This window comes from Juglans microcarpa x Juglans regia, chromosome 1S (assembly GCF_004785595.1).
Source record: "Juglans microcarpa x Juglans regia isolate MS1-56 chromosome 1S, Jm3101_v1.0, whole genome shotgun sequence".
NCBI classification, from domain to species: Eukaryota; Viridiplantae; Streptophyta; class Magnoliopsida; order Fagales; family Juglandaceae; genus Juglans; species Juglans microcarpa x Juglans regia.
This window is the reverse complement of record NC_054595.1, coordinates 19,644,403-19,663,086: the sequence shown is the minus strand read 5'-3', so window position 1 is coordinate 19,663,086 and position 18,684 is coordinate 19,644,403. Positions and strand designations below refer to the sequence as shown.

The 18,684-nt window shown below is 37.9% G+C and overlaps 3 protein-coding genes across 3 annotated transcripts; 1 reads left to right on the top strand and 2 right to left on the bottom strand.

Moving 5' to 3' along the window:
* Positions 1 to 42: 42 nt before the first annotated feature.
* Positions 43 to 13,420, bottom strand: LOC121246775 (protein FAR1-RELATED SEQUENCE 7-like). The gene is made up of 2 exons (XM_041145055.1): positions 13,205 to 13,420; positions 43 to 2,533 (listed from the first exon to the last, which is right to left on the bottom strand). Exon 2 carries the CDS (start codon positions 2,491 to 2,493, stop codon positions 199 to 201), a length of 2,295 nt encoding a protein of 764 aa, XP_041000989.1. The 5' UTR covers positions 2,494 to 2,533; positions 13,205 to 13,420; the 3' UTR covers positions 43 to 198.
* LOC121247381 lies at positions 5,681 to 7,365 on the bottom strand. Its single transcript, XM_041145743.1, has 2 exons — positions 6,738 to 7,365; positions 5,681 to 6,315 (listed from the first exon to the last, which is right to left on the bottom strand). The coding sequence occupies exons 1-2, from the start codon at positions 7,363 to 7,365 to the stop codon at positions 5,681 to 5,683; spliced, it is 1,263 nt and encodes a 420-aa protein (XP_041001677.1).
* A 3,184-nt stretch (positions 13,421 to 16,604) lies between the features above and the next one.
* Positions 16,605 to 18,654, top strand: LOC121246774 (BI1-like protein). Its single transcript, XM_041145054.1, has 4 exons — positions 16,605 to 17,005; positions 17,746 to 17,859; positions 17,957 to 18,114; positions 18,226 to 18,654. Exons 1-4 carry the CDS (start codon positions 16,744 to 16,746, stop codon positions 18,430 to 18,432), a joined length of 741 nt encoding a protein of 246 aa, XP_041000988.1. The 5' UTR covers positions 16,605 to 16,743; the 3' UTR covers positions 18,433 to 18,654.
* Positions 18,655 to 18,684: the final 30 nt, after the last annotated feature.

Below are 18,684 nucleotides of genomic sequence, written 5' to 3'. Positions count from 1 at the left end.
CTGAACAAAGAAAAAAAGAAGAAAAAAAACCGGGCAATTGGCTAAGTATAGAATTCACACAGCTTTGAATTGAACGGGGGGAAGTATTCTTTTCCGTGGTAGGTCCACAGTCTATGTTACATGACCCAAGGTTCCACACACCCGTTCATTAATACAAAATTTAGTGTTGGAGTGATGTGCAACCAGTTTTTCAGCAGTTTACCTTTGCCAACAAAGCTTTCTTCCGCCCTCCCGCATAATCTCATATGCAAGTTTGTACTTTTCAATAGATGCTGCACCAGCCTCTATGTATTTACATGCTGTTTCTCTCAAACTCCACAGCATCAAATTTCTAAATTCTTGAGAAGTACCCCCGGATTCAACATCACGAATGATACCATACTCGGCATTTCTTGTCCACCGATGTAAAATGAAGTGAGGCGGGATTTCTCTTACATCTAATATTTGGAGAACTCTCAAGACATGTCTGCACAGCACCCCTTCGAATTCAAACATTTGACAGCTACAACCCACGTTGAGATTGGATGCACAAAATGCAACTATATTTTTCTCATACTCATTCCCACACTTGCGCACCAAATATCTACTGGCCGCCCCTTCTTCATAAATTTTAAGTCCAAGGTAACTGTAGCTTTGCAGAAGCTCCTTTTGAAATATCTTGAACACAGTAAGCGTGTACAACCTTCTACATTGTTCTTCTACTGGTTCCTTTGTCTGCAAAAAAGCCTGCAAGTTAAAAGAGTTGAAGTCCTCTTTTCTTTCATCCTCGCGACGACGCTCAAGGCCTCTCTCATATCTTGAAACAAACTCTGAGACCGGTGTCTGGGCATTCAAGAGTGTGCCAAAGAACGAGTCAATGCTTTCATTTATGGGAATGCCAGCAAAAAAGGTGCCCCGTAAGAACAGTGGCACCCAACTTGCACGCATTTTGTACATTTCTGTCAGCCAAACATTCTCCTTCAAGTCATATCTGTTGAGAAGGGTATTCCATGCTATATCAAATTCATTAGCTGTCTGACTTTGGAGAACACAATTTTCGTATTCACATTTAAAACCATTATCCATTAAACTGAGAAATTCCCTTTCTTTTGCCTTAAATTGCCACGACGAAAAACGATGATGGGTTCCAGGAAAGACTTCCAGTATTGCTTGTTGGATGGCTGTGTCTTGATCAGCTATTATTGACAGTGGACATCGCCCTGACATTGCCCTGAGCCAAGTTTTAAATAACCACGAGTAAGACTCCTTAGATTCATCAGCAATCAGAGCACAAGCAAGAAGCACTGGTTGCCTGTGGTGGTTAACTCCCACAAAAGTTGCAAAAGGAACCAAATACATACTATTCTTGTATGAAGTATCTAGAACAATCGTATCACCAAACTGACTGCATGAATACCTAGACCGGCCATCAGCCCAAAAAATGCTCATGCAATTACCATCATTAACTTCGACTGCATAAAAGAATCCTGTATCCTCTGCTTGTCTGCTTTGAAAATACTCAAAAAGCATACTGTACCAATCACTTCCGATGCAGTTTTCTCGACATCTTTTGACAAAGTTTCCGTTACACATGGTAACTAAATTTTTATTTTCCAGCCCATCACTTGCCTCTGCTATGAACTTATTGGAAGCATTAGAGCTTTTCTTATGAGTTTCCATTTGAGCCCCAAGTTCGTGATTGTGATCTTTTTTAAGACGGTCCACTACCCACCTTCCAGAATCTTGTCTCTTAATACGCATATATGCTCCACAACCTACTCTTGAAGGATGTTGATAACCTTCCTTTGAGCACACAAATCGCCTGGATGTAATTGACCCATCAAGCTTTGAACGAAACAATTGACCAATCCGAATTCTAAATCCTTTATTGGCCGCATATGCATGATAAAACTCATGTGCATCATTAGCTGAATTGAACTCTAAACCCACACGAGGTTCATCTTGGAATCGCCCTCCATCATCTTGGAATCGCCCTCCATCTCCTTCCCTCTTAACGCGTTTAATAACGCCAGATGTACATGGCTGTCCACCCTCTACTTCCTCAAGCCATTTGACTTTTGGCTTATGGGCTACATCGGTCATCAAATTCTTAACTATAGGTGTCTTTGGCAGCATAAAGGGAGGGCATTTTTCATCCGTATGCTCGAGATCATGATTGTGGTCCTTCAGGAAGTGGTCGATAACCCACTTCCCAGTATCACGTCTCTGCACCCTTATGAATGCTGGGCAGCCTGATCGTGAATTGAGCTGAAAACCCTCCTTTGAGCACACAAATCTTCTAGAAGCAACTGAACCATCAGTTCTTGATCGGTACAGCTGACCTGTTCGAATCTTAAAGCCCATACGCTTTGCATAGAGGCTGTATAACTCCCGTGCATCATCTGCTGAATCAAACTCCAACCCCACATGTGGCTCAAATCCAAACTCTGCTTCATCCATTCCATTGACATCTGTTGCACGTACCATACCTACAGGATACGCCTTTATAACCATGGTGTTTCCACACTCTTCATTATTAGGATCAGTATCAAAACTACATAGATACAAAATAAAACAGTCAATTTATGGATTGAATGATTAGCAAAGTGGGAATACTTTTACATTGCCATTAAAAAAAAAAAAAAAAACCCTTGTCCTTTTACCAAAAAGACGCACAGAGAATTTCAATACGAGCCTAAACCACAGTTTATATGCAATCAATTGCCTATACAGCAAAAAAGAAAAAGATAAGATAAATGTTATGGAACAAGTTACTAAGAAAAATTGATCAAGATATATATATATATTTTTTTTAATGACGAGGAATCCCAAAGACCGTGTAAATGCAACATGTCTTTAACCCAAATAAACCCTAGACCCATGTAACGCATCCCCACTACACAGGTCAGGTAAAATGATTGGCTTTTCACCAATGGGATGTGGGCCCTAGAAATTGTTTGAACCCAAGGGTTTGAACCTTAGAACTGGATGGAGCATAACTAAGACCAAGGTCCTTATCACTTGAGCCAACCCCTTGGGTTTTGATCAATAAATAACTTGATTGTAAACAATGAACTGAAAAGGTAACCGAATGTGAACCCATTTCTCAGCTCAAGTGGTAAGACCAAGGTCCTTACCACTTGAGACAACCCCTTGGGGTTTTGATCAATAATAACTTGATTCTAAACAATGAACTGAAAAGGCAATCAAATGTGAACCATTTCTCAGCTGAAGCAGAAGAAACTTTCAACAAACATTTCCAATAAACCCCACAAGGAAAGGGGGAGGTAATGAAGCTAACACAATGCTTTAGATTCTCATTTCCTTATTCTCACTTTGAGAGCACTCAAATAGTAAAGCCAGCAACTATCGATCTAGGTTTCCTCAGCAACCGAACAGAGCATTAGGCAACCACCCAAAAAAAGGCAAGAGTAAAAAATAAAACAATATTAAAATACTCATCTAAAAAAAATATTAGCTACTCAGGAACAAATAAGTTAAGCAAACATTCAATCAAACCCAAGAAAACAAGAAGTCAATGGATAACAAGTAAATTAGATCAAAGGATAATTGAAGGGTAATCAGAGTGGTATTTGTTTTTTTTTTTTTTTTTTTAACCTTGTAGCATTTGTGAAGTGGCTGAAGCTCAATTTCCTACCCAAAATATAAAAAAAGTAGGAAAGGGAAGGAAATTTTGGGGGAGATTAGTAAGGCCATGTTTGGTTAGAGAGAGATTTTCAATTTTTTTCAAAATCATTTTAAAATCAATCCAAACATCTTTAAAGGTAACTATGGGAATTAGATCAACATTTTGGCAGGAAATTGAGAGAAAGAGAGAGAGGTGGAGAATTTTAATTTCTAAATGTGTAGGAAATGAAAGGCGAAGGGATGAAGTAGGCTTCAACGCCATCGTCTAGGGGAACTTCTCTTATTCTGGGAGCTTTTGCTGTCGAGGCCCCTAAGATTTACCTATAGATTGGAACCAATGTGGGTTCAATGATTGTGACAACCCAAGAAAGGCACAAGTCACATCTAAGCCTATACTCCAACAGGACTTAGTCAAAGTTACAATCAGAGTGCCTTGAAATCATTATAAATGAACTTCTCCTCCCATGCAATGTTTTGACTCCATTCACCACCTTTCTATACACAATATGGGGTTCTCCCCCATCCCCCACCCCTTTAAATCCGTGATGTTCTCACTGGGTCAAGTCCATCATAAGCAGCACAACTCAAGGCCAACACTTTTAGTTAGGATTGACATTTTATATAATTTGCAATGACCCAAAGAGAAAGTCCAAGCCACATCTAAGCCCATACACAAAAAAGAACTAGTCAAGGGTTACAATTGGAGCCCCTTTTGAGTCATTTTTTTTATTGGCACGATGTGTCCGAGAACAAAGTTTCGACTAATTCCGAGGGTGCACAGGCCCTCAGCAAGAAGTTTCCCGCAAGTGCACCTAGGGTAATTCAAGAGGAAGTTCCCACAGTCCGATGGCCCCTAGAAATTGTTTACACCCAAGAGGATTGTACCTTAGACCTAGAAGGAGCATACCACCAAAACCAAGGTCTTTACCACTTGAGCCAACCCCTAAGGGTTGGGACTTCCCTGGGAGTCATTATGAAGGGTTTGGACTTCCTCCCTTCCAAGTAATGCGAAGTCCCATTCACCACCTTTTTACTCATAATCTAGGGTACAACAAAGAATCATCATATACGGGGAGACATAGACAAATTGCAGGAGTTGGACCAAATCCCCTAAAAATCTTACCTAAAGTAGAAGAGAGATATGAAGTGGGTCCATAGCACTTATAGTGTTTTGTATCAATTTTTCAGCTACCATTAAATGCTCAATATATGATTTAGGGCCTAGTACTTCATGCGTCTTTCTCCCACTTTAGGTCCTAAATTTCAGACAAGAAGTTTGGGGGATCTTGATTCATGTGAGCATATAATACTTAGTATGCAAGTAATATAATTTTTTTATCGATAAACAAAATCTTATTGAGCATAAAATAGATAAAGGCCCGAGTATATGGGACATATACAAGAGCGTCGCCTATGCATGCTATTTTAGCGATACAAGGAAGTCACAAAAAGACATGCCATTAAATCAATTACAATCGACCAATTGAGTAAAATATTGAAAATTATACTTCTAAGCTCATCCATTGGAGTAAAGTATGCATGTAATATCATGTGAGAATAGAATGTCAGATCTACAAAAAAAAATTATAAGTAGGTCTAATACCATTAAAATCAATTACAATCGACCAATGCAGTAAAATATTGAAAAACATACTTCTAAGCTCATCCATTGGAGTAAAGTATGCATGTAATATCATACAAGAATAGAATGTCAGATCTACAAAACAAAAAAAAAAGTACTATAAGTAGGTCTACAAAAAGAAATACTTTTTTTTTTATAGGTAATCAAAGATATTGTATTCATAGAAAAAGGCAAAGCCCAGGTACATAAGAAGTATACATGAAAACCGCCTAGCTGGAGGGTACAATAGAAAGAAGAAAGTCATGAACACTAAATCCGTTACAAACTATAGCCCCTGCCCATAAGAACAATGACTTCAAAAAAAAACTTTAAGCTCATCCATTGTTCTCTCTTGATCATCAAAACATCGAGCATTTCTCTCCCTCCAAATACACCAACACAAGCATATTAGTACCAATCTCAAAATTGCTGCTACCTAAGAATCGCCGTATAGTCCTCTCCAGCTTGCAAGGAAATCCACCAATCAACAAGCATAACCCAAGACAATCCGACTCTTGAGAAAAAATCATCCCATATAACCTTGGCCACCTCGCAATGTAAAAGCAAACGATCAACTGACTCCCCATGCTTCTTACACATACAACAATCTAGGACAATAACCCGTCGTTTCCTCAAATTATCTGTAGTGAGAATCTTGTCCAAAGATGTAGTCCAGACAAAGAAAGTTGCTTTTGAAGGAGCTTTCGTCTTCCATATGCTCTTCCACAGGAACATAGACAATCCGGAGTTTGTGAGCATTTGATCAAAAGAACTGACAAAGAAAATACATTTCTTAGAATGATTCCAAAGCATCTTGTCTCCAGTGCCCCCTAGAATACTTGCGGAATATAATGTCGCAAAGAACTCCGTAATAGACTCTAACTCCCAATCATGAGCTGCCGTAATGAAGTCAATATTCCATTGAGGGGTGCCATTTGAAAAGACCAGAAGTTCGACAATCGATGCCTCCTTTACTCTAGCAAGCGCAAAGATGATAGGAAAGGTATCTCGTAGACAAAAGTTACCACACCATATATCAACCCAAAAAGGGACACGCGAACCATCACCTATAATAAAATGTTCATGTTCTCGGAAGGTCCCCAAAGGCTCCTAATGTTTTTCCACAAACCCACTCCATGAGTGCCTCGTACCTCATTCAAGCATCATCCTCCCCAAGCTTCCCCAAACTGTGAGTCTATAACAAACTTCCATAAGGCCTCCCTTTCATTTTGGTACCTCCACAACCACTTACCCAAAAGAGCTTGATTGAATTTCATCAAATGGCGAATTCCCAACCCTCCCCCAGAAATTGGGGTACAAACTGTTGACCAATTAACCAGGTGGAATTTGAACTCATCCCCCTATCCACTCCATAAGAAATCCCTTTGTAGCTTCTCAATGCAGTTAGCCACCTTTGTGGGAAGCGGGAACAAAGATAGAAAATAAGTGGGTAAGTTTGAAAGAGTGCTTTTAATCAAAGTCAACCTACCGCCTTTCAACAAGTAAAGCCTCTTCCAAGCTACCAATCTGCACTCCACCCTTTCGACTTCATCATTCCAAATCCTTTCAGATTTAAATGAAGCACCTAACGGTAAGCCAAGATACTTCATAGGAAGCGAAGATATCTTGCATCCCAAGGTAGTAGCTAAAATCTCCACATCGGGACAGGCCCCACTGGCACTATTTCTGACTTTGCAAGGTTGATGCTCAAAACCTGACACAACAGCAACACAAAGGAGTAGCGCCCTCAAGGCTTGGACTTGTCCAAGGTGTGCACCACAAAAGATAAGCGTGTCATCAGCAAACAACAAGTGAGAAATGTTGAGATTGTCATTCCCCACCGAAAAACCATGGAGTAACCCACCATCCACCAGGCCCTGAATCATCTTGCTAAGAGCTTCCATGACAAATAAGAATAGTAGAGGAGAAAGCGGATCTCCCTGTCTCAGGCCACAAGAGGAGTTGAAGAAACCCACTGGTGATCCATTTACCAAGATAGAGAAACGAGCTGAAGAGATGCAAAATTCTACCCATTTATGCCATTTCCCCCCAAAACCACATCTTCCAAGTAAGTAAAGAAGGAAACTCCAATTGACATGATCATATGCTTTCTCCATGTCTAACTTGCAAAGTAGCCCGGGTTCTCTAGACTTCAATCTACCATCCAAGACTTCATTTGCGATAAGTACCGAGTCAAGGATTTGGTATTTGTCTACCTTCGACAAAAGCATTTTGTGGCCTTGAAATTAGCTCTTCCACCACCGAGTTTAATCTGTTTGCTAACACTTTGGAAAGAATCTTGTACATCCCATTCACAAGACTAATGGGGCAATAGTCTCTCACATCCTTAGACCCCACCTTTTTAGGAATGAGGGCTAAAAATGTGGCATTAAGACTCTTTTCAAATCTAGCATTAGAATAAAATTCATGAAAGACTTGCATAATATCTTCCTTGACCACCTCCCAACAATCTTGAAAGAAACCCAAAGTAAACCCATCCAGACCGAGAGCCTTATCACTTGCCATACCTCTGATAACATTGCCCACTTCATCTTTTGTAAAAGGCCTTTCTAACCACCTTGCACTCTACTAGTCTAATGTGGAAAAAGACAAACCATCCACTCTCAGTCTCCAATTGTGCTCTTCAGTTAAGAGTTGTTGATAGTATTGTTCAATGTGGTTTTTGATTACTATCTGATCCGAAGAAGCTGCCCCATCTATCATCAGTATATCAATAGCATTGTTCCTCCTGTGAGAATTAGACATCCTATGGAAGAATTTCGTGCATTTGTCCCCCTCCTTAAGCCAAAGTACCCTTGATTTCTGTCTCCAGGAAATCTCCTCCATCAAAGTAACCCTTTCAAGATCAGCAACCACTTGATTCTTACGAATTCTATCAGGTTTTGAAAGGGTTCTAGCCTCCTCCTCGCCTTCCAGACCCTATAGTTCCTCCATAAGAGAGCGTTTCTACTGAAACACATTGCCAAAAACTTGTTCATTCCATTGCTTCAGGTCCTGTTTCAGCGCTTTCAACTTTTTTGCCATAATGAAGCTTGGAGAGCCTTGGAAACTATAGGAAGTCCACCATTGTCCGACCCTGTCTACAAAACCATCAATTTTAAGTCACATATGCTCAAATTTAAAATACCTTCTACTCCCCTGGATGCCCCCACAATCTAAAATGATAGGAAAATGATCAAAGCATAAACGGGGTAATCTTCTTTAAGCAACATCCGGGAAGTGTGACTCCCAGTCGGGAGTTAGCAAAAATCTATCGATCATCGACCAAGATGGACAATCACGGTTGTTGGACCAAGTAAACATGCCTCTTGATAGTGGAATGTCTATGAGCTCCTATTCTGACATGAAATCAGAAAAATCTCTCATAGTTGTAGTGATGTGAGAAGCACCTGACATTTCGCTTGGAAAGCGAGATGTGTTAAAGTCCCCCCCCAATGCAACTTGGTAGCTCCCACCAACTAATGACTCCTACCAGTTCTTCCCACAAAAACCTTCTCTCCGAATCAATATATGGGCCGTAAACACCAGCGAATGCCCACTTGAAGCCATCCTCTAGTTTAACAAAAGAGCATGCAACCGTGAAATCACCCACACACTCCTCCACCCTTTCCACCACCCTTGTATCAAACATAATTAGAACTCCCCCAGAAGCTCCTTTTGATGGTAGGTAAGACCACCCGACATGTTGTCCTCTCCATAGGCTACGAACTATTTATCTTGTAATAGCTTCCAACTTAGTCTCTTGTAAGCATATGATGTCCCCTTTCCATTGGCGAAGTAAATTTCTAACTTGGAGCTTCTTATTAGGATCATACAGCCCCCTCACATTCCAAGATAATATTTTTAGCTTCATAGGACAACCATTTTACCCCTCCCCTTACAAAGCTCCTGAGTAGAGCTCTTCTCACCCCCATCCTCTTTCATTGCTCATGTTAGCCTTTTGAGTTCTCTTTCCCTTTTTTTGGCCGAAGCCAAGGATTGATCAGACTTGGATTGAGCATTCCCAACCTCTACAGCTGTAAGTAGGGACATAAATTCAGCTTCAAAATTCTCATAAGAAATTCCTACCATATGCTTAATGTCCATCGCTCTCTGGATAACCCAATCTGACATATTGGGATGAAAGGAGTTGAGTGGAGTAGGTTCAACCTCCCCATCCCTATTACCCGTAAACATAACCAAAAAGCCAAAATTTTTGAAAACATTGGGCTCTTCTGCCATCTTCAACCCAATCTGATCCGACACCAGGACCCATTCCTTCGCCACCAAGGGGACAGAAAGCAATCTGACATATGCCAGTGTCACTGCCTGTGTCACCACCAGGCCCGAGAGCTCAACTAAAATAGCATTCGATGCCATCACACCACTCTGTGACAATGCCGGTAGTGATTTCGCCCCCAAAGCGTCGAGAGAGAGGCCAGAGCTTGCCGGGATCAAGTCTATGTCACCTCAATGGGTGGCAGCCCACCCATAAGCTCCCGCGCTCCAACAAAGCTTGTGAAATGGCTTCATCGAGGGTTTTCGTAGCCTGGTTCTCCGTCATTGTGGGTGTTGTTGCTTGGGTCACCAACGCAAGGGAAGCCATCTGTTTCTGTACCAACTCTGGCGCCGAAATGAACCTACACAGGCTCAGGTTTGTTTCTCTAGCCTCTGCTGACGCACTCCCAACAACCCCAGAACTCGCCGTTAAACCCACCCCCATTGACCCCTCTGGAGTGCACGGCTGATTCTGTGCAGATTCCGACGATAAAAAATAGCTCACGACACTACTCAGAATCGGCTCAACACCTCTAATCCCTACCGACACCAACTCCGGCACCCCAGACCTCACCAGTGAACCCACCACCATTGACGTTGACCCCCAACCCACCGCCAACGGTGGAGGTTGAGGCCCACACGACGGTGGGACATCTCTTAGCAGCCCTACGTCTCCAAGCAGACTGGGCCTGAGAGACAGGTTGGGCCTGCTTGATGGGCCGCTGGGCCACTTGAAGACTAGCCTGCCTGGAGACTGGGCCTGAGAGACGAGCTAGTCTAGCTTGCTGGGCCACTAGGCCATCAGAGGCCACACTCTTGCCCTTAAGAGAGCCTTCTCCTGGAGCCCAGAATCATAAACCGGCCCACTTAGAGAGCCTTCTCCCTGGCCATTACGAGAGCCTTCTCCTCTGCAAACTACTGTTTGAATTTCGTACCGTATCGATACATTTCGTACCGGCTAGTACTGGTCGTACTGGCCTCAATTTCGGCCTGTACCGGCCTATATTTCGGCCTTCAATTTATTTATTTTTTTTTCATTTTTTCAAACTACAAGCTTATTTTTTGACCTCTGAAGACTAGCTTGCCTGGAGACTGGGCTTGAGAGACGAGCTAGTCTAGCTTGCTGGGCCACTAGGCCAGCAGAGGCCACACTCTTGCCCTTAAGAGAGCCTTCTCCCTGGAGCCCAAAATCATAAACCGGCCCACTTAGAGAGCCTTCTCCCTGGCCCATTACGAGAGCCTTCTCCCTTTGCAAACCACTTTTGAATTTCGTACCGTACCGATACATTTCGTACCGGCTAGTACTGGTCGTACCGGCCTCAATTTCGGCCTGTATCGGCCTATATTTCGGCCTTCAATTTATTTATTTTTTTTTCATTTTTTCAAACTACAAGCTTATTTTTTGACCTCCAATTCAGACTAGACTATTTATAATTTTTATATATATATGTATTTATATATAATTTATTCATATATAGATTATTATTTTGGAATATAATTTAAATATATTTATATATATAATTTATTCATATATTGACCATCCCGAAACGGTACCGATACCCAAATATTTCGTTCCAGTGCCTTGACCGGTACGGTATTCAAAACATTGCTGCAAACCCCTCCTCAACGCAACGTTTAATAATCCCCATATTAATATCCAAAGATCCCACTTGCGTCTCCATCTCAGCCAAAGCATGCAACAAATTTGCCAAACTTGGCCCGACAGACTCCTACCCAAACTTACGTCTTCACAGAGTCGCGCCTTCACCAGAGAGGAAGTAACGCCTGTCCCCTCTGTAGGTTTTGGAGCTCGAGCCAAGGCCTCTCTATACGAAGAGAAGGCCTAGTACCCCTGCAGTGGAGGAGGAGACGTCCATGGGTGGCTCCCTTTGTTATTCCTTCCCAAAACAGAGGAAGTTATAGAAATTTCCTTCAACAACTCATCAAAATTCCTCCAACCTACCCCTTTCCTCCCTTCCGGTATCACTAGTAAGTCGCGTTGTTTCTCTTGACTAAACTCCGATAAGAAGAAAAAGCTCCCATAAGAGTTACACTGCTTCTGCACCACCAACACCTGAGAACCATTTCTACGTGATCTGAGGAAAACAGAGGGTCCCTCAAAAGCAACACCTTCCTCCACAAGGACTGCCAGCCATCCCAACGAGTCTTGATCAATGAAAATGCGATTCACAGCAAGACAGCTACTCTCAGTGATTCTCCACCACGTTGCATTCATCTCCTTAAACTCGAAGCATTTTTTTATCAATAATAACATTCTTACTAGACCCCATCACAAGACCACTACACATAAAGAACTGAAAAAGACTGGGCTAAACAACACTGGTCTCAACCACCGTTAGCAGAAGAAACACCAACGGAAAGACGCAGCATTTTTCCTGGAGTTATGGAGAGAAAAAAATTTTGGTAGATGCTAAGTTTAATAATAATCCAAAGGTAATACACAAAACTACAAAAAGAATAAGAATAAGAAGAAGAAATACTAAAAAGAAGTATATAAACTACTATAACTTCATGTAATATATCAAATTTACTTTATAAGCTAACATACGAAGTCAAGCCACATCATTTTCTACAATATTTTTTTGTAATTCTTTTTGTACATCTATCATTTCTCCTACATGATATATATCTTTTGGGGTAGTAATAAATATTATAGAACCTATTCACTATATCAATCCCTTACAATCCAAGCCTTAGAACTCAAAATCCTAAAAGATGTGGATTCTATTTTGAGTGATAAAAGATGTGAATCTAGAAATAATTGGACATATAAACAAACGATAAAAAATGTAGTAGCAAAGGCAGGAGCTTTCATCTTGTGGAGTCGATAGAGTTGAACTAATAAAGTAATGAAGCTTTTTCTAATTTCTTATGCCGTGTGACATAGTGAGACATGCACATATTTGAAATATGCAATGTCGAGTTGTTAAAGTTGAGTTAATTGTTTTTAGCTATCTGAACAAATACAAAGATGTTATGATTTATTCAGGTGACCACTAATTTGTAATATTGGTCAGACTCAAAACTTTTGTAAAGCCTTACGAAGCTCACATCATAACATTCACCACCAAATCATTCCGTGTCTTCACCTTCTTCATTTCACTCCCTGTTGCCCCAATGAGCCACCTGATCCCATCGGCCAATTATACATGCACTTGTGTCTGATGGTTACAACATCAAACCCATCTGATTCTCACCAACCTCAACCAGTGATGCAAATAGGACTTCGGTTGATTTTTTTTTTTTTTTTACAACATCAAGCCCGTCTCCGCCAGTGACTTCAACATGATTGTTCCTACAGCCATCCCTTAAATGTGCCCAGGGTTAATCAAGATTTCGAAAAGAAATCTAACCAATTAAACTGATGTTATGGTCCTGAAACCAATTAACCTCGATCGGTTATAAGTTAGGGGTGGGCTCCGAATAAGCAAACAGATTTGATTCTGTTAAAATATTGAAAAGAGAATATTCCTCGTTTTTACACTCGAAACTAGGTTGATGGAACAAGCCAAAACATTGGAGCTTTTTGCTTCCATCAAACAGGAAATCCAATCAGTGACACGAGATCCATACAGAAACCAGTCTAAGAAAAGCTACAGGATCAAATATAACAGAATAACCAAAAGATATTTGTGGATATGACAAAGATTGACCAACCTTTGAAGCAAGAACAAATGTCACGGGGGCTGTCATCTACTGGAAGGAGGTCCCGGAAGCTCTTGTAGCATTCAGCAACCGTTGACTAATGCTATAGAACTTCTCTGGGTGGGCTACGGCGCTGGAATTCGCAAATTGCAAGAGAGGCCGATTGTTAGGGCCGAGAGATCGAGATCGAGATCGAGAGAGAGAGAGAGAGTCTCACGGGGCGGCCGAATGTTAAAGAGAGAGGCTGAGGCTGATTAAAAACGGTAGCGTTTAGAGCTAATTTTTCAACCCAAAAATAAAAAAAGCATAAACTTTACTGATCCATTATATTATAAGCACGGTATCCGAATCTGAATCCGAATGTGCTATGAATGGGGTTTTTTTATTATTATTATTCGAATATATTTTACTTTTAAAATATTTGTACGACATTTGCATAAAATTAGAGTTACTTTGTTTTAAACTAGTACACATCGTCTATATCGTTTAAATAGTAAAATTTTATTTTTAATATTTAAAATTTAAAATTTATCTTTCAAATTAAATTATGTCATGTAGATACTATATGATCTATAAAATTTAAAATAGTAATATTCTTTCTGATATCATGAACATGATAATCGAATTTAAACGCTCCTTGCAATCATGAAAACTTGTTGGCCTACTCTCAAATTTCAGGCTTTGTTTGGTTACTAAATTCATTTTTTCAAATTTTAAATAATAATAATATTAAAAAATAATATTCTAACAATATTTTATCATCTCAACTCAACTCAATTTAACATCTAAATGCAGTTTCAATCTGTGGTTTGGATGCATGCAAAATGGAATGACAATTTTTTTCAATTTTTTTTTATAAAATTTGTTATTGAAATATTTTTTATTTGAAAATTGAAAAAAAAACAATAAAATAGAAAATGGGACAAAATTCGATCATTTTTCATTCCAACTATTATTTACTTTTATATTTTATAATAAAATAGTTTATGTGGTTTGGGTTTAGATAGATTAAGGTCTAGTTTGAATATAAGAGGTGCTTCATATCATTATTATAATATTTTAAATTCTTACACAAAATATAATAAATAATTCAATTTTTTAAATCTCAAAACTATAATAATATTAAAAAATAATATTCTAATAATATTTTATTCAACTTTCAGTTTTCATCTCATATCAACTCAGTATCCAAACTGTACTTAATACTTATATAGTAACTTTAAATTTTTTTCCTCTTTATTTTAATTGTGATTATTTTAATATCGTCATTAGTTTGGTGTTATTCTTGCTAACAAAGCTCACATTAAGTCAGTCCAAACGCCACAATAACATAAATAGAATATCGATGCTTGTCAAATAAAACTAAAAATATATAATTATATTATCAAATTAAAAATATAAACTTTTTTTTAAAAAAAATTATAATTACGAAAACATCATTCTTTTTGGATTTATAATCTTAAATCACATCAATTGATGTATCAATTTTTTTTTATTTCGTGTGCTTTTAGCTATGATCATTTGAATCATTTTGTTGACATTTTGTCATTTACACTAACGAAACTCACGTCATGTCAATACTAACACTATAAGCACAATAGAAGGTTGGCACATTTCAACTAAAATTAAAAATAGTAGAAAATATGTTTTAAAACTCAAAAAATCTAACTTTTTTCGAAACTATTTATAATCTCCAATCAAACTGATTGATGCATGCCTTGGTCATAACATTATTCTTATAATTATATGGATAATGATGTATGTATATTTATTTTAAATTTTATTTTATAATTAATCAATATAATTCAGTTATTTTATTAAAAACAATTTTAATTTTATATAAGCACTCTATATATAAAAGACTTTTGCTACAAATCAACCACTGTTCACATCACATAACTCACACCTATAATTTTTTATATGGTATGAATATGTTTTTTATAAGGTATATAAGTATTTTTCATAGGGTGTGGGGTGTGAAATGATGGACAGTGATTGATGAAAATAATTTTTCTATATAAAATAAAATTTTTAAAATAATTGTAAAAGAGAGAAAATTATAATTGTTTTTATTAATTATGCATCTCATAGTTTTATTATTTTTTAAATTATAAAAAGGAAAAACTTGTATAGAAGAAGGTAAAATTTTAAGGAAAACACTAGTTTCACATAGGATTTCGGTATTTTTTTAAAAATTTTTTATTTAGTGATTAAGTAAGTATTTTTAAATGAATATATGATTTTTTTTAAATATCTAAATAGTTTTTGTAAAATGGTGAAAGAAAAAGTAAATAAAATAAAAAAATATATATATATATATATATATTAACTTGTCAGTTGAGGATTTCGGTACTTTGTGGACGTAGCAAAGTCCAAATTTTAAGGATTAATTACACTTTTTTATCTATTCGAACTTTCACTCAATTCATAATGTACTTATAAAATTAATAATTACATTAAAGTGAACTCTCAAATTTTCAAAACTTCACAATCCCCTCATTCCGTCTATCAGCAGCGTCACATCTAACAAAAAATTACTGTAAAGATATAATTTTCATCTAATTTATTATTATTGATCATATAAAATATAAAATAATATATGATATCAATTAATAATATATCATTAATCATTAACCATATATAAAATTATTTTATACCTAAGTTGTAAGCAAGTATGAATAATTTATGTACACAATGAAATTATTTAATATTCATTAACCTTATATAAAAAAAATTATTTAACGATTTATAATTTATTATTAATTGATAGCATATATTATTTTATATTTTATATAATTAATGATAATAAATTATATAAAAATTATATATTTGTAGTAAATATTATGCACATGAATTACACGTACATTAAATTTTTGTTAGATTTAATGTTGCTGTAAGACAAAATGAGGATTGTGAAGTTTTAAAAGTTTGAGGATTCATTTTAATACAATTATTAGTTTTAAAAATAAATTATAAATGGAGCGAAAGTTTGGAAGATAAAATGTAATTAAGGGTACGTTTGGATCATCAACACATCTCAACTTATCATTACAACTTTTTTAAATTCTAACATAAAATATAATAAATAATTCAATTTTTTTAAATTCTAAAATAATAATAATATTAAAAAATAATATTCTAACAATATTTTATCATCTCAACTCAATTTAATTCATAATACAAACACAGCCTAACCCAAATTTTAGAGTGCATTTGAATGTTAAATTGAGTTGAGTTGAATTGAGTTCAGATGTTAAAATATTATTAGAATATTATTTATTATTATTATTATTATTTTGAAAGTTAAAAAAATTAAATTATTTATTATATTTTATATTAAAATTTAAAAAAATTATAATAATAAATTAAAATAAATTGAGATCGTTTACTTTCCAAACGTAGCCTTAATTTGTTTGGAATCACGAAGTCACCTGAAAATTTGGGAGTCTTCTTTACCTCGCCGACAAGCAAAAGTTACATTCCCATATTACCTTTTTCCGCCCATCTCCCGGCCGCGAGAAGAGAGAGAGAGAGAGAGAGAGAGAGAGAGGATGTACGGATACGCGGGTGTGAGCACGAAGGGTGGTGGTCTTGAGGTAGATCTAGAGTCCGGGGAGACCCTGTACCCGGGTCTAAGCCACGGTGACAACCAGCTCCGATGGGGCTTTATCCGCAAGGTCTACGGGATTCTCGCCGCCCAGTTCCTCCTCACCACCATTGTCTCTTCCGTCACCGTTCTTTCCCCTTACGTCAACGATCTGCTCAGGGGCAATTCCGGGCTGTTGCTCTTCCTCATGTTCCTCCCCTTCATCTGTACGTAGCCTAGTCCCTTTCAGATCCTCGCTTGGGCTTCGAATTTTCCTCGCACTTCATTATTTGTGTATTTTCTTTTGATTTTTTTGTTCATTTGTTCGCGGTATCTCTGAGTTTGATCGCTTTTACCATGTTCTCATTTCCGGGATTCGATGCTTGCTTATTAGAAAAGCCTGAGATTAGGACATGAGAATCCCCATTATCACTTCTTGTTTATGTATGCCTATTTAACGTAAACCTATGGATTTATCCAATATCATTATCCACCACCAAAAAAATTGGAGATTTTTTGTTGCTAATGGGATTCTCAGAGGGGAAATTTTCAACCTAACTACGTGCAGTTGAAGTTCTATTTATCATTTTGAGTGAGCCTTTGTAGACAACTTTTTGTGGAGCTCTCTGAAACTCATTATTTCTAGCTCAAATGACACCTCCACCCAGAAAAACTGGCGGAGGGTGTGCTTGTTGGTTCAAGGTTCATCAGGTGAATCGTGTTTAACTCACCACTAAAAGAAGAATTATGGTTTTTCATATTGATGTCAAACCCGAAGGCTGAAGTAGGTGATCCTCTCAGCTAGAGATGTAGATTACTTGAAATGGTTGGCTTATGCATGGTTGAGCTTTACATCTGCTGTTTTACCCTCATTCAATTTCACTTTCTCGAGGACTCTGTGTCTTGCTTTCATTGTCGTCTGTCGATATTCTAGCTTCAGCGTCTTAACCAACCTGTGTCTTTGCAGTGCTGTGGCCGCTGTATAAGTATCAACAAAAGCATCCCTTGAACTTTATCTTCCTTGGATTGTTCACCTTGTCGTTGAGCCTCACAGTTGGAGTAAGCTGTGCTAACACTGATGGTAAGTTTATTTCTTTCTCCCATTAGATTGCCTGCTGTGAATTCAAGGGTGAAATACAGGTTCTTAGGATTTATTATTTTGCATTGGGTGCCTGCAGGAAGACTTGTGCTTGAAGCATTAATTTTAACCTCAGCTGTGGTTTCCTCCTTAACTGGTTACACCTTCTGGGCATCTAAGAAGGGCAAAGACTTCAGCTATCTTGGACCAATCTTATTCACCAGCCTCTTTGTCCTTATCCTTACTGGGTTTATCCAGGTAATATGTCTACTTTCATTTACCTGGCTATGTTCTGAACTATGAACATATTCTCATGCAAGTGCATGGGCATTATTGATCTGACTTGGTGGGCCTTGTGTTGCTATGTAGATGTTCTTCCCTCTTGGCTCAACATCTGTTGCTATTTATGGTGCAATTGGTGCTATAATTTTTTCGGGCTACATTGTTTATGACACCGACAACCTAATCAAGCGCTACACTTATGATGAGTACATCTGGGCCTCTGTTAATCTTTATCTTGACATTCTAAACCTGTTCCTTTCCATTTTGCGGATGCTGAGACAGGGCGACAATTAGTCATCCTGGGTTTACATTGCTGGCCTGGGGTTTAGCTGATGAATCAAATGGTACTACACATTATCGTCTAAGACTCGAGACATAGTTGTGGATGACTTATCTTTCCCTATACTATTTTACAAGTGTGCGGGCTGTATAAAATGCTTTTTTTTCATTTCCTACATGCAGATTGCAGCCTTTCATTTGCCTAAATCATGCGTGGTAAATGTATTATTTTCTGTTAACTGTTTTCCATTTTCTGGTTGCCGTATA

Bases quoted from the DNA above. Each gene is read 5' to 3' on its own strand.
- LOC121246775 (XM_041145055.1), bottom strand. From the start codon at position 2,493: ATGGTTATAAAGGCGTATCCTGTAGGTATGGTACGTGCAACAGATGTC.
- LOC121247381 (XM_041145743.1), bottom strand. From the start codon at position 7,365: ATGGAGAAAGCATATGATCATGTCAATTGGAGTTTCCTTCTTTACTTA. The intron at 6,316-6,737 runs GTAGGTTGACTT...ATTTTATTATAG, and splicing joins GCTTTACTTGTTGAAAGGCG to GTGATGGTTCGCGTGTCCCT.
- LOC121246774 (XM_041145054.1), top strand. From the start codon at position 16,744: ATGTACGGATACGCGGGTGTGAGCACGAAGGGTGGTGGTCTTGAGGTA. The intron at 17,860-17,956 runs GTAAGTTTATTT...GGGTGCCTGCAG, and splicing joins AAGCTGTGCTAACACTGATG to GAAGACTTGTGCTTGAAGCA. The intron at 18,115-18,225 runs GTAATATGTCTA...GTTGCTATGTAG, and splicing joins TCCTTACTGGGTTTATCCAG to ATGTTCTTCCCTCTTGGCTC.